Raw genomic sequence first — 12586 nt, forward strand, 5'->3', positions numbered from 1 at the left:
AAAGCAAGTTTTTCAACAAAACACAGCAACAACAAACAATTCAAGTTCCAATTTTTAGACTTCTAAATCTTTGAGTTATTATTAGCTTATTTCTATATTCGGGAAGATACTAGCAAGGGTAAAATGGTCAAAGCCCCTAAACGACCTAGCGGGTCGTTACAAAAAGTGGGAAGCTTCCAAGCCTAAAGTTAGATTACGAAAATACTCATGAAAAATTGATTGACCATTTTGTCCTTCATAGAATAAAAAACACATTTATTAAATAGATAACTTAACTATATTAAATCATATACATGATAAGGCTCTTACATCTTCCACTACTAATTGAACTTTAATTACTTCCTTTTATCTTCCACCATTAAAAGCATTTGTTCACATGCTATTAATCTACTTTTAAAATGAAAGCTTATGAGGGCTAATGGCAGTGCAAATCGTTTGTATATAGTCCATTTATTATGGACAGCTATGGACTCTTTCATTTTCCGGTAAGTGCAGAAATTAACTCCATACTTAGCCATTTTACATTTACTAATAGTAATAACATTTGTTTATGTTAGCCTTTTTACTTACCTCTTTCATTTCAAATTATAACATTTGTCATGAATGAGCAGTAATTACGAAAAGGCGAAGAGCCACTGATCTACAATACTTAAGACAGTTTTGCTTTTACGTCTGTGCACGGACAACTTTTTACCCATTTAAGAACAATTGGTTTCTCCCTATTTATTTAACGGAAAAGGGCCAAATATACCCCTGTCCTATCGAAAAAAGGCCAAATATACCCTTCGTTATACTTTGGGTTCAAATATCTTTTTTTTTGTCGTTATACTTTTGGTTCAAATATACCCCTCCACAGTTAAAGTTGACCCCAATCCTAAGTGGCATTAATATTTTAATAAAATAAACATTATGTGGCATGCCACCTCACTTACAAACCCAATTTTACCCCTCCCCTTCCTATCTTCTTCCACCACCACCTGTCCCTCTACTATTACCGTCCTTATGCCCACCACAATTAATTATTGGGGAATCCCTGCTACTGTATTGTGTTTCCTTGTAAATCTGAAAGCAAAGGTCCATTTTGACAACTTTACTGTTTCATTCCTCTTCTTGTAGAGGGCCACCGAAATAACATTAAAGAAGATCCCGCTTGCTAAGGCCATCTCCAACCTTGCACCATTTTTTACACCAAATGCTATTTTAGTGCAAAAAATTGTGTTTTGGAGCTCTAACCTTGCACCATTTTGGTGCATGAATAGTGGTGCACCAAATTATTCATTGCACCATTACTATTCATTAATAATTTATTATTATTGTTTTATTATATAACACTTTTAATTTAACATATTATAAATTTTAATTTTTACATTTAGATTCCTAATATACCTATTCATCTACACCATTACTATTCATTAATATTTTATTATTATTTTTTATTATATAACACTTTTAATTTAACATTATTATAAATTTTAATTTATAATTTTAGATTCCTAATATACCTACTTATTTTTTATGTAATATCTTGTAATATTAATTTTACATCTTAATTTTGGAGTGTAAGTTTTATAAAATAATTTTCGTATATATTATTTTATATAAAATTGTAAGTTAATTTTATTATAAGTTATAATTGTATTAAAAAATATAACCATCACAAAAATGAAAAGTGCAAATATAAAATATAATATGTTGTTAATAATTAACACAATGTTCAATAACATAATAATTTCGAATATATAACACAATTATAACACAATGTTCAATAACAACACAATGATCAATAACATAACAATGTTCAATACATTAAAATTGAAAATACATTAAACAACATAATAATTTAGAAAGTTATAACAATAATTTAGTACTCTGGCAGGTCGTTTCCAGATCCACCAATATTATTAAAATATTGAGTGTATGGGGCAGAGGATTGTTGTGGTTGTGGCTGTTGAAATTGTTGACTTCTTTTATCGATTATTCATTTTTGTTCTTGTCGAATAAATTCACGAATATTTGGATCACCAATAGAATCTAAATTCGACAATAAAATTTTATTTTCTTCTTTAAATTCTTTTAGTTTCAAAGCTCTATCTTTCATCTCCAAATCTCGCCGCCTCGTACGCACCGACTTTGCCAATAACTCAACAAGCCGATTATTTTTCGATTGGACCATTTGCATAGCGTATGAAAAACCGTCTTCGATTTTCTCTTCAATTTTGCTTTCTTCACCCCAATAGGTCGTTGTGATGATGTGGAATCACCTGCAACATCCTCATTCAAATTTAGTGAAAATGATGATAAGTTAGGAGATGATACTAGAGGTGAATCAGGAGTAGGAGTCTCAGACTCCGATGATATATAAGAAGAGCCTTGCTTTCGAACTTTTTTACTTCCAGCATCGACATCTTTAAAATTCTCAAAATCCTTCATCATATCCCACACATGATCAAATTTAAAACCTTTTTTGTAGTTCGGATCTTGCATAAGTAAACATTTTGCTTGATTAATCTGCAATATTTGTAAAAAAAAAATTGAAGGGAAACTGTAAGTAAATATATACAAATAAAGTATAAAAATTTACAAAATAAATACTCACAATATCTTTATCTGAGCACCACTAGGATGCAAATTTTCAACTTGACGTACACAACCATTTAATTTTCTTATGGCCTTCTCAATAACTTTAATTCGACATTCCAACGATCTTTTGTTGCGATACTCCCAACACTCATCCTTTGCACTATTGTACCCATCTTCTACTCGACCCCAAAAAATATCTCTAGATTGATTTATACCCGTTATTGGATCTTGAGATACATCTAAATAAACTTGGCATAATACCATATCTTCATTGGTAGAGTATCATGTAGATCGGGTAGACATCTTTTGCAAGTGAATAGAGGAAAAGTGGATTATATGGTTAAAGAAAAACTAAAGCCAATTTCGTATGAATGGGTATTTTGGGACTTGAATATATATAGATAAAAGTAGAGCCAAAATAGGATAGATTTCATCTTGATCTCAACCGTTGAATGGATTTCATCCTAATCTCAACCGTCGGATGGATTTCATCCTTATCTCAACCGGATAATAATAGGATAGATTTCATCTTGATCTCAACCGTTGAATGGATTTCATCCTAATCTCAACCGTCGGATGGATTTCATCCTTATCTCAACCGGATAATAATATGATAGATTTCATCCTAATCTCAATCGTCGGATGGATTTCATCCTTATCTCAACCGGATAATAATAGGATTTCATCCTAATCTATAAAAATGAACATCATTTAGGTAAATAACTCAGGATTTCCAATTCATTTCAAAATCAAATCAAACATTCTTATTTGTCTTTTGAAAATGAATTTCTATACTGGAGGTTCTTCTAATAATAATGATGAAAATTCCTCTTCATCATCATCATCTCTAGATTTAGATGATACTATTGCAGAAGAGCAGCAAGTAATCTTGCAAAATATTTGGATGAACAACTATATGTTGCAATATTTGCAAGAATATCAAAATAATGAAGTTTTCAGAGTTGGCTCTGTTCCAGGTCATTTAGTAATCAATCAAGATCGTGAAGCAGCTGATAATAATTTATTTCTCGATTATTTTCATATAATCCACGCTATAATGATGGTATGTTTCGTCGTCGATATCGGATGTCCCGGAATTTGTTTCTTCGTATTGTTGATGCAATTAAAGCTCATGATACATACTTCGAACAACATGCTGATGCGATGGGTAGATTTGGTTTATCTATTGTACAAAAAATCACAGCTGTGTTTAGAATGTTGGCATATGGCTTGCCAGCGGATGCCACTGACGAATATGTGAAAATCAGAGAGTCAACTGCAATTGAAAGCATGAAGAGATTTTGTCGAGCTATCGTAGAGGTTTTTGGCCAGCCGTATCTGAGATCACCAACAGCTAACGATGTTGCAAGGCTTCTTCACATCGGTGAGCAACGTGGTTTTCCAGGAATGCTAGGTAGTCTAGATTGCATGCATTGCAGATGGAAAAATTGTGCAACAGCATGGGCTGGACAATATGCAGGTCGTAGTGGATCCCCAACAATAATTCTTGAAGCTGGAGCTGATTATGACCTTTGGATATGGCATGCATATTTTGGTATGCCCGCACCAATAATGACATTAATGTTTTAGAATCGTCACATCTGTTTTCCAATCTTGCTAAAGGTATTGCTCCTCCCACCCATTATGTTATTCAAGGAAACGAATATGATGTGGGTTATTATTTAGCTGACAGTATATATCCAAAATGGCCTACAATTGTGCAAAGCATTCATGAGCCACAATCTCAAAAGAAGAAATATTTCACGACGAAACAAGAATCATGTTGAAAAGATGTTGAACGTGCATTCGGAGTTTTGCAATCTCGTTTTGCAATTATTGCAGGGCCGTCGCGTTTTTGGAGAAAAGAAGTGCTACATGATATATTAACATCATGTATTATACTGCACAACATGATAATCGAGGATGAGCGTGATCTTAATGCACCAATTCAAGATGCTTGGGAAGGTCCAACTCCAACAGTAGAAATGGTAGTAGATGAAAATTATCGATTTGAACAATTTTTAGCTCGACACAAAAAAATTAAGAACAAAGATGCTCATTTTGCACTTCGTAATGCATTAGTAGAGCATTTATGGGAGCAACGTACTAATCATGGAAGTTGAATATTTATGTAGAAATTAAAATAAATTCTACCTTAATGTAATAGTATTTATTTAATTATATTTTATCAATGATTTTACTTTTATTTGAATTATCCATTAATATGTATAACGTATAATATTTGCTTACAATTTATATTATTTAAAATTTTATGGTATAAAATAAGTTTATAATAAATGATTATATAACAAAAGATTATGAATTACATGGGATGGATATGTAAAAAAGAAAAAAAAAGGATTTTTTTAATGAAATTAAAAATAAAATTTAAGTAAAAGAAAATAATATAATATAAAAGAGAGAGAAGAATATAAAAGGAATATTCTTTTTTGGTGCAAAAAATGCTGCAATTGGTTGGAATTAATTTGCACCATTTTGATGTTTGCACCATTTTGGTGCAAAAAATGCTGCAATGGGTTGGAGATACCCTAAGGCCATGTTTTGGGGGAGGTCTTGCTGACAATTTTACTCTCTTTGTGTCCTCAAGATCTCCTCCTCTTCTTCTTCTTCTCTCTTTCCTTTTGTATAATTGAGTATTTGTACCTGGACCCATTTCATAAGCCATCACGTTCTTTAACAGGGAATTAGTATCCGAAGAATTTTAAAAGGGGATCACTGACAGAACAAAAACTTCATTTTGTCCATATATATTCGTAGTTAATGTAAGAACAGGAATCAAGTTATGAAACATAGATGGTGTGCCTTTTGTTGTCTTTTCATTTTTTGCTTGGGAAATATTGCAAGAGTTTCTTTTGAGTTTGTACTCGATAAACTTTACATAGGTTTGTTACTGTTAATGCTTTAGGCAGGTTGAGATGTGTTTTTTGAGGCAAAATCTATCCGTATGTTCAGTTAATGTTTGCTTTGAAATATTTGAGTATGCAAGAAACTAATATAGATAAATTATAAGTATCATAGTTTGAGCACTAAAACACCCAAATTGAAAAAAAGAACATTTTGAGAAGAATTGTTTCTAAGTTCTAAAGTCTCGTCACTAATGATTTTATCTAGCAAAATACATCACTAGCCTTTCAGTGATTCTTGTCAAATTTGTAAATTAAAGCAAAACGTTGTGTTTCTTCGTTTGCTTTAAAAATTATAACGGACGACGGAGGATTCCCAATAATTAATGGTGGTGGGCATAAGGACGGCGTACTAGAGGGAGGTGGTGGAAGAAGATAGGGAGGGAGGGGTAAAATTGGGTTTGTAAGTGAAGTGGCATACTATAATATTTATTTTATTAAAATATTAATGTCATGTAGGATTGAGGTCAACTTTAACTGTGAAAGGGTAATATTTGAACCCAAAGTATAACGACAGGGGTATATTTAGACCTAAAGTATAATGAAGGGTATATTTGGCCCTTTTTCGATTATACATGGGTATACTTGGCCCTTTTCCGTTTATTTAATCTTGCCACATGCCGGTATGCTAATCGTGCTAGATCAATTGGAGTGGGCTTCAAAATTAAAGGTAGAGTCTTGTTTGAGGAGGATAAGGGCTGTGTAAATTTTGTATGTTAGTTTCCTCTCGGGTTCAATCTTATATATATTTTATTTTGTCCTTTTCATCATATCTATTATTTATAGCAAAATTTCTATATATATAAAGTCTGCTGAAATGGTTTGTTTCTTCGGAGAAGAATTGGGTAGGTAACATTCAAATTGGTCTCATATCTTGAATGGATCTTAACCTATATGATATCTCAGGTAAAGTTACATGTTCTGATTCTTAATCTGTCATAGGTTCGCACACAAATGCTACTCGTGAGTCGTGACGCCAAGAAATGAATCATATCAAAGTACTTTTGATTGGCTGTAACGGATGAGTAAGAGCTTTTTAGCCAATGTCATGACCATGCATCACACATAATAAAGTGAAAATACGTACATGAGTCCCGCCATGATTTAGTGGAATAAAATATACAAATGGTTAATTGTCAAGCCCGACACAGAAATGGACCTATATTTAGGTGTGGGCCTCGGGTGCACTGGCACCTGTGGGATCTGAAAGAAGTTTATATATTATGTTTACTGTTCAGTTCGCTAAAATGTGGCTATATATAGACACCCTCTATTTTTTATCCTGAACCATCTCATATACCAAAAGAAATGTAAAAGAAACATATAGAGTGCTCTGTAATTCTATTAGGATCTATTTGGAAAGCCACCTGTTAATTGGAATTGGTGTAATTACTACAGATAGTAATTACGAGGATCTGTTTATTTGTCATAACGTAATTATAGTGTAATTACAAGCATAATGTTTGGTTGCATATATGTAATTACACGATTAGATTAGTTTAAAAATAAAAATTAATACTTGACAAATATGTGCCTTTACAAATGATATACTCCTCCGTTTCAATTTATGTGAACCTTTTCGGAGTACGAGGGTCAAACTTTATAACTTTGATCATAACTTTTGACATAGAATTTTTAAGTTTATAATAATAAAATTTATATATTTGGAAACTACATAAAAAGTACTATAATTCATGATAATTTATAATTCAAATAATTTGGAAAAAATATAAAGAAAATGTGGTCAAAGAATCACCTCGAAGACTCCCCAAATAATAATAGGTTCACATAAATTGAAACAGATGGAGTATTAGAGGGAGTGTTAAATTAGGTATTTAAGATACATATTGTTTCTTGAAAATATTTTAATTAATAATCACATATTTGTAAATAATATTGTAAAAGTAATTGCATATATTTTTCAAATTAATAATGTTTTAATTTAATTAATTATAAAAATTAAAAGCACACATTTTGTAAGAACATCATGGGTTGGATGTTTGACGAAAAGATTAATATTAATACAACATTATTCAAATGTATGACAAAAAAATAATCTAACAATTGTAAGTGGAAAATGAACAACATGCACCGTAAAACAACAAGTGAATAGTACTGAAGCAAATAAATTGAAGTTGAAAAAATAACCTACATTCAAAATCCAAAAAAAAAAAAAAAGTTTAAAATGATACTTTTATGTCAAATTACAACATAACAGAAAATAAATTCCAACGTAACATAAATAAGTAAATATAATTCAAAAGAAAATGAAAACATATATAAGTCTATAACCTTATTCAACAACAGAATTCTACTTTAATAATATTACTCGTTATATGTCAAGTTTGTTAATGACTCATTCTTTCTAATATTAGGAAGTATATTAAAAAAGTAGAATAATAACGTAGTTACGTTAAATGAAGAAAAAAATCAAACAAAATAAAAAATACGAGCAACTACATGGGATCAAAGGTAGGGAAATGAGAAGGAAGAAAATGAAAGATAAATAATATAAAAAAGAAATCTAAAATGTAAAAATAAAAAAGAAATTAAAATAATAGAAATAAAAAAATTTAAAAGAAAAGAAATTAAAATAAAAAGTAACCTTGTAATTACACTCAATTCTCAACCGAGAATCGGAGAGTGTATTACCCCCTCCCAATTACATGGGTGGCTTTCCAAACAGGCCCTTACAATAATCCAATTCACCAAATGTAGGGTTATGTAATATCTAGATTAATTCAAAATCATGCATACATAAATTCAGCCAAGATTTGATAAGCCTAGATCAAAATCAAACTTAAATTGTCCATTCCTAAACCATATAGGTAGTAATAGGCATGTCTCTGTCTGACCTTGAGGGAGAATATAAGAAAGGCTTGGGAGGCATTTGCAGAGATCTCAGGTTACCTTGTAACATATCTACAACCATACTCATCGATGGCCTGCTAGCCGGAGCGGTTTGGATGCACCATAGGCTCACCAGTATCATCTTTTCTGCAAGTTCTTTATCCTCTTCCTTCACAATGCCAGTTAATCCAAGCTCTAAGTCCTATTCAATTTGTGTGTAAATCCAATATGGAAAGTATATTTTACTGGTATGGTCAACAGCAACATCAATATTTTTCCTTCCTCCAACCATTTCGAGGACCATCATACCGTAGCTGTACACATCTGACTTGTGAGAAACTCCTCCAATGTTTTTACACACAATTTCTGGCGCAATGTACCCAATAGTCCCTCTTGCGCCCAATAAAGATATAATGCTTTCCTTCTTGTTACATAGTTTTGCTAGGCCAAAATCGGATATTTTTGGACAAAAGTCTTCATCGAGAAGAATGTTGTGAGGCTTTATATCGAAATGCAGGATTCAAGTATTGCAACCGCAATGCAAATATTCCAATCCTCTAGCAATACCAAGTGAAATATTGTACAATGTTTGCCATCCTAGTTGACGATTTGCCCCGGATTTCGCATCTAAATGAACTTCTCAAGGGATCCATTGGGCATGAAATCATAGAGGAGAGCTCTGTTTCGATCCTCAAAACAAAATCCGACAAGTGATACAATATTAACGTGAGAAGTTCTGCTGATACTTGCCACCTCATTGATAAACTCTTCTCCCCGGCCCTTCGATTCCTTCAAGACCTTGACAGCCACAAGACTCCCATCATGCAATTTTCCCTTGTACACACAACCGTAGCCTCCTTGACCAAGTTTGTTCTTTAAACACTGAGTCATCTTTTTGACTTCACAAAAACTGTACTTCCTTGGAAGGAGTGATCCATGGTTCTTCAAGAAGGCTTTTACATTTCGGTAATCTTCTCTTTTTGTCAGCTTCCAGTAAATCATGGAAAGGGAGTATTTTGTTCTTAAGTACAGGAGTAGGACAACTAGCACTGCAATTACCCCAACAGAAGTAGCTGCAACTGTCATGACACAAATTGAAATATTGTTGTCAATTTTTGAAGTTGCACCATCTTTGGTAAATTAAAAAGGCACTAGACGTATAAATGATGTTTTTAGAGGATACTGTATTGATCCACTTAATAACCTTTCAATGAAGAATGTACTCTTTGTCTGTATGGGTAAGTGTTTTAATGCAGCAGTAACACATTATTCCCCAGGAGAAAAAAAAAAAAACTAATGATATTTTGCTAATAAAAAAACTGTCATTTCCTTACTTGAAATGTCATATAACTGTTTGTGCTAACCGGAAGGATCAAGCCATTATTTGCAGGTAAAAATGAAGAAAACATGGAGTAAATAAATCAGATTCTTATAACAAATGGCTATGCCAAAAGTGGAAGGAATTTGATGAATTCTCTCAGTAGTTAGGCATAGTAAAATTAAGGAGCATATATGCTTGAAGAAGATAAATGGAAATACAGTGAGAACATCTAGTGATATGAAATGTAAGTATGAGCTATAAACAGTTACCTGAAACTAGAATTCGTTTTGACTTTCTTGCTGCAGCCAAAGAAAATCACTAAAGGTTAGTTAGATGTTGCGCGAGAATGAACGGAAAATAAAGTAATTGTGAAATTAGTGCTATCTTAAGCTGCAATGTTAAATTCACAACAAGAAAAAAAGAGGATCACTGAAACATACAGCACGACTGACAAATCTGTTAGATTTTAAACTTGGTGATGGAGTAGTAAAAATTGATGAATATACAGATGACTTCTCGAAACTACTTTAGTATTCTCTGAGAAAACTGAAATATCATTGGATGAGCGAAAATGATACTTGTATAAAGAAAAAGGAGCTATTGTCATATCTCTAGCAGACGTATTTTGAAAGGAGTTACATTTACACTGACAGTGTAAAGAACCTATTGTAATAGGTTGCATGTCTTATTTTCTAGATTACTTGTTTCACTTATTATGAAGTACCTCTAGTTGTCGTTTAGGTGGAAAAATTATTTATCAGCGTATGTATAGAAAAGCAGTGGCGGAGCCAGGATTTTCAGTAAGGGGTTCTAAAATATGAAGAAGTAAACATACGAAGAAGTCAAGGGGGTTCAACATCTACCATATATACATAAAAAATAATTTTAATCTTCAGTATATACTGTAATTTTCTGTTGAGGGGGTTCGGATGAACCCTCTCGGTTACACTTGGCTCCGCCCCTGTAGAAAAGTAAAATCTCACGAATGCAGTGCATTTTTAGAATTCCAAAAATGAGAAGCAATTATTCACCAAAGATAAAGCGGAAGTGTAGCAGATCAAATTGAAATATCTGATAAATCAGCAATAGTCATGCACTTGTAACTGGAGTTGGTATCAACTTCTCCGCACCAAAAATTACTTTAGAAACGCATGGCAAATACGGCAGTATTGTATGACATGCATAATGACATGCATATTAAAACCATGACAAGAACATCTAAACTATTTTGCAGTGCAGGAAACCTCTGGGATTGGTGGAACAATGAAAGTTGTTGTTACTATCAGTAAGACACCGGCCTCCTTGAGAGTAACATTTATTACAATCATCAGACAGGCTCCACCGAAGTTTAAAATTCGCTGTTAAGAAATCAAACAAGCCACTTTTTTGAGTGTTTGACAGCGAACTCCTTTGAATTGGCATTAATATCTGTGAACAGTTATCAGGAGCACCTCCCTGTGGTGCATCGGAGTGGCCTTCCTCCTTTCTTCTACTCGGATACTTATAGTATATACTGAACCCTCTACATTTAGTATATTTCTCATAGACCCTAAAATAATGATCATTTGTGCTGCTGTTGCTGCATTTGAACAAGGTAAGATTGCGGTTAGTTCTAAATGAGATAGAAGGAGAACTCGGAAATGCTAAACTTCTATCGAAAGAATGACAACTTTTTTTCGCCAATAAGTCATTAAGCCTAAGGTCTAAAACTCGAAAACTATTATCATACGCCCGTTGATTCAGACCAGTGTAAACATCTTCTCCTAAATGTATTTTTGGATTTGGTGTAACATCACAATCTATCGTATACAAACCACAAGCAGGTTGTGAGGAAATTGAAAAAGGAAAGCTCAATTTTCCAAGATTCCCACATTGGAACTCCTTGGGGCAGCTATCTTGGGTTTGATTCTGAGCTTGAGCTGAATGAAACATCAAAAACTGATAGAAAATCAAGAAAACTGAAAAATAATCTAAAGCCACCATTTTCAGCGCTAGTATTAAAAAATACTAGTAATATTTTTTTATCAGTACAAGGGAAAACGTCCATTTAAGTATACTTTTCTTCGTGTTGTTTCCACATATTTGTATCCTTCAACACGTTAGTTGACTTAGATTTTCAACTCTGACTAGTTTAGCAAAGACATCAAAGTATTGAGACTTGCAAAATGGACTGAACCGACATTGTGTCCAGTTGACTAGCCATAGAAGACTTCTCAAAAGTCAAAACTAAATTATTATCTTCAATTTCATCAATTTTGAAGTGGTCCATAAAAAAGACCTTCTAGAAAGAGACTATTAGGTTAACTTAAAAATAACTACAAGTCCTACAATAACTAGAAATTCATCCAAAGGATGTCGGAGACCCAGTACGAAAGGCAAAATCTTTAGAAAATGGATTCCTATTCGAAGAGTGCATAACTCTACGAATAAGCTTACATTGACCCGTCAATTTTGAATTTCAAGTTAGATATTTTCCCAGGGAGATATTGGGCAGGATTGATTCCATTTGTTTTTCAAAATCATTCTGCGTCGTAATTCTAGTCTCAAATAGATATTTCAAAAATTCAAGCACATTGAACTTTGACTGGGCATCAAACTGTTGAAATAAACTTCTCAAAATTTCCTAGCTTTAAAACTTGAATATCAACAAGAAGCTACGCCTAACTAAGGCCTCAAGCTAATCCATTTGAAGTGAAATAACGTCAATTCATAGACCTAAGGCTGTCTAACGGGATGTCATGTCCCGCCCCGGTACCATCCCGTTCCTAAAGCTTAGTGGGATGGGACAGGACTATTGTTTCGTCCGCTATCCTGTCTCACTTCCGTCGTGGACCCCCTATTCCTTTAAGTCCATCCCTTGTTTCGTCCTCTCCGGTTAAATTAGAAAATCATGTTCGTATGTTTTGAATTT

The 12586-nt window shown here is 33.0% G+C and overlaps 1 protein-coding gene, 1 long non-coding RNA gene and 1 pseudogene across 2 annotated transcripts; 1 reads left to right on the forward strand and 2 right to left on the reverse strand.

Moving 5' to 3' along the window:
- Window positions 1-2403: 2403 nt before the first annotated feature.
- Window positions 2404-3345, reverse strand: LOC132042485 (uncharacterized). Its single transcript, XR_009411492.1, has 2 exons — window positions 2597-3345; window positions 2404-2508 (listed from the first exon to the last, which is right to left on the reverse strand). It is a non-coding gene; the product is annotated as an uncharacterized LOC132042485 (long non-coding RNA).
- A 16-nt stretch (window positions 3346-3361) lies between these two features.
- Window positions 3362-4703, forward strand: LOC132042487 (uncharacterized). The gene is made up of 3 exons (XM_059433012.1): window positions 3362-3557; window positions 3710-4135; window positions 4423-4703. Exons 1-3 carry the CDS (start codon window positions 3362-3364, stop codon window positions 4701-4703), a joined length of 903 nt encoding a protein of 300 aa, XP_059288995.1.
- A 3505-nt stretch (window positions 4704-8208) lies between these two features.
- Window positions 8209-11692, reverse strand: LOC132042486 (rust resistance kinase Lr10-like; annotated as a pseudogene).
- Between the last annotated feature and the right edge of the window lie 894 nt (window positions 11693-12586).

This window comes from Lycium ferocissimum, unplaced genomic scaffold (genome assembly GCF_029784015.1).
Source record: "Lycium ferocissimum isolate CSIRO_LF1 unplaced genomic scaffold, AGI_CSIRO_Lferr_CH_V1 ctg1562, whole genome shotgun sequence".
NCBI classification, from domain to species: Eukaryota; Viridiplantae; Streptophyta; class Magnoliopsida; order Solanales; family Solanaceae; genus Lycium; species Lycium ferocissimum.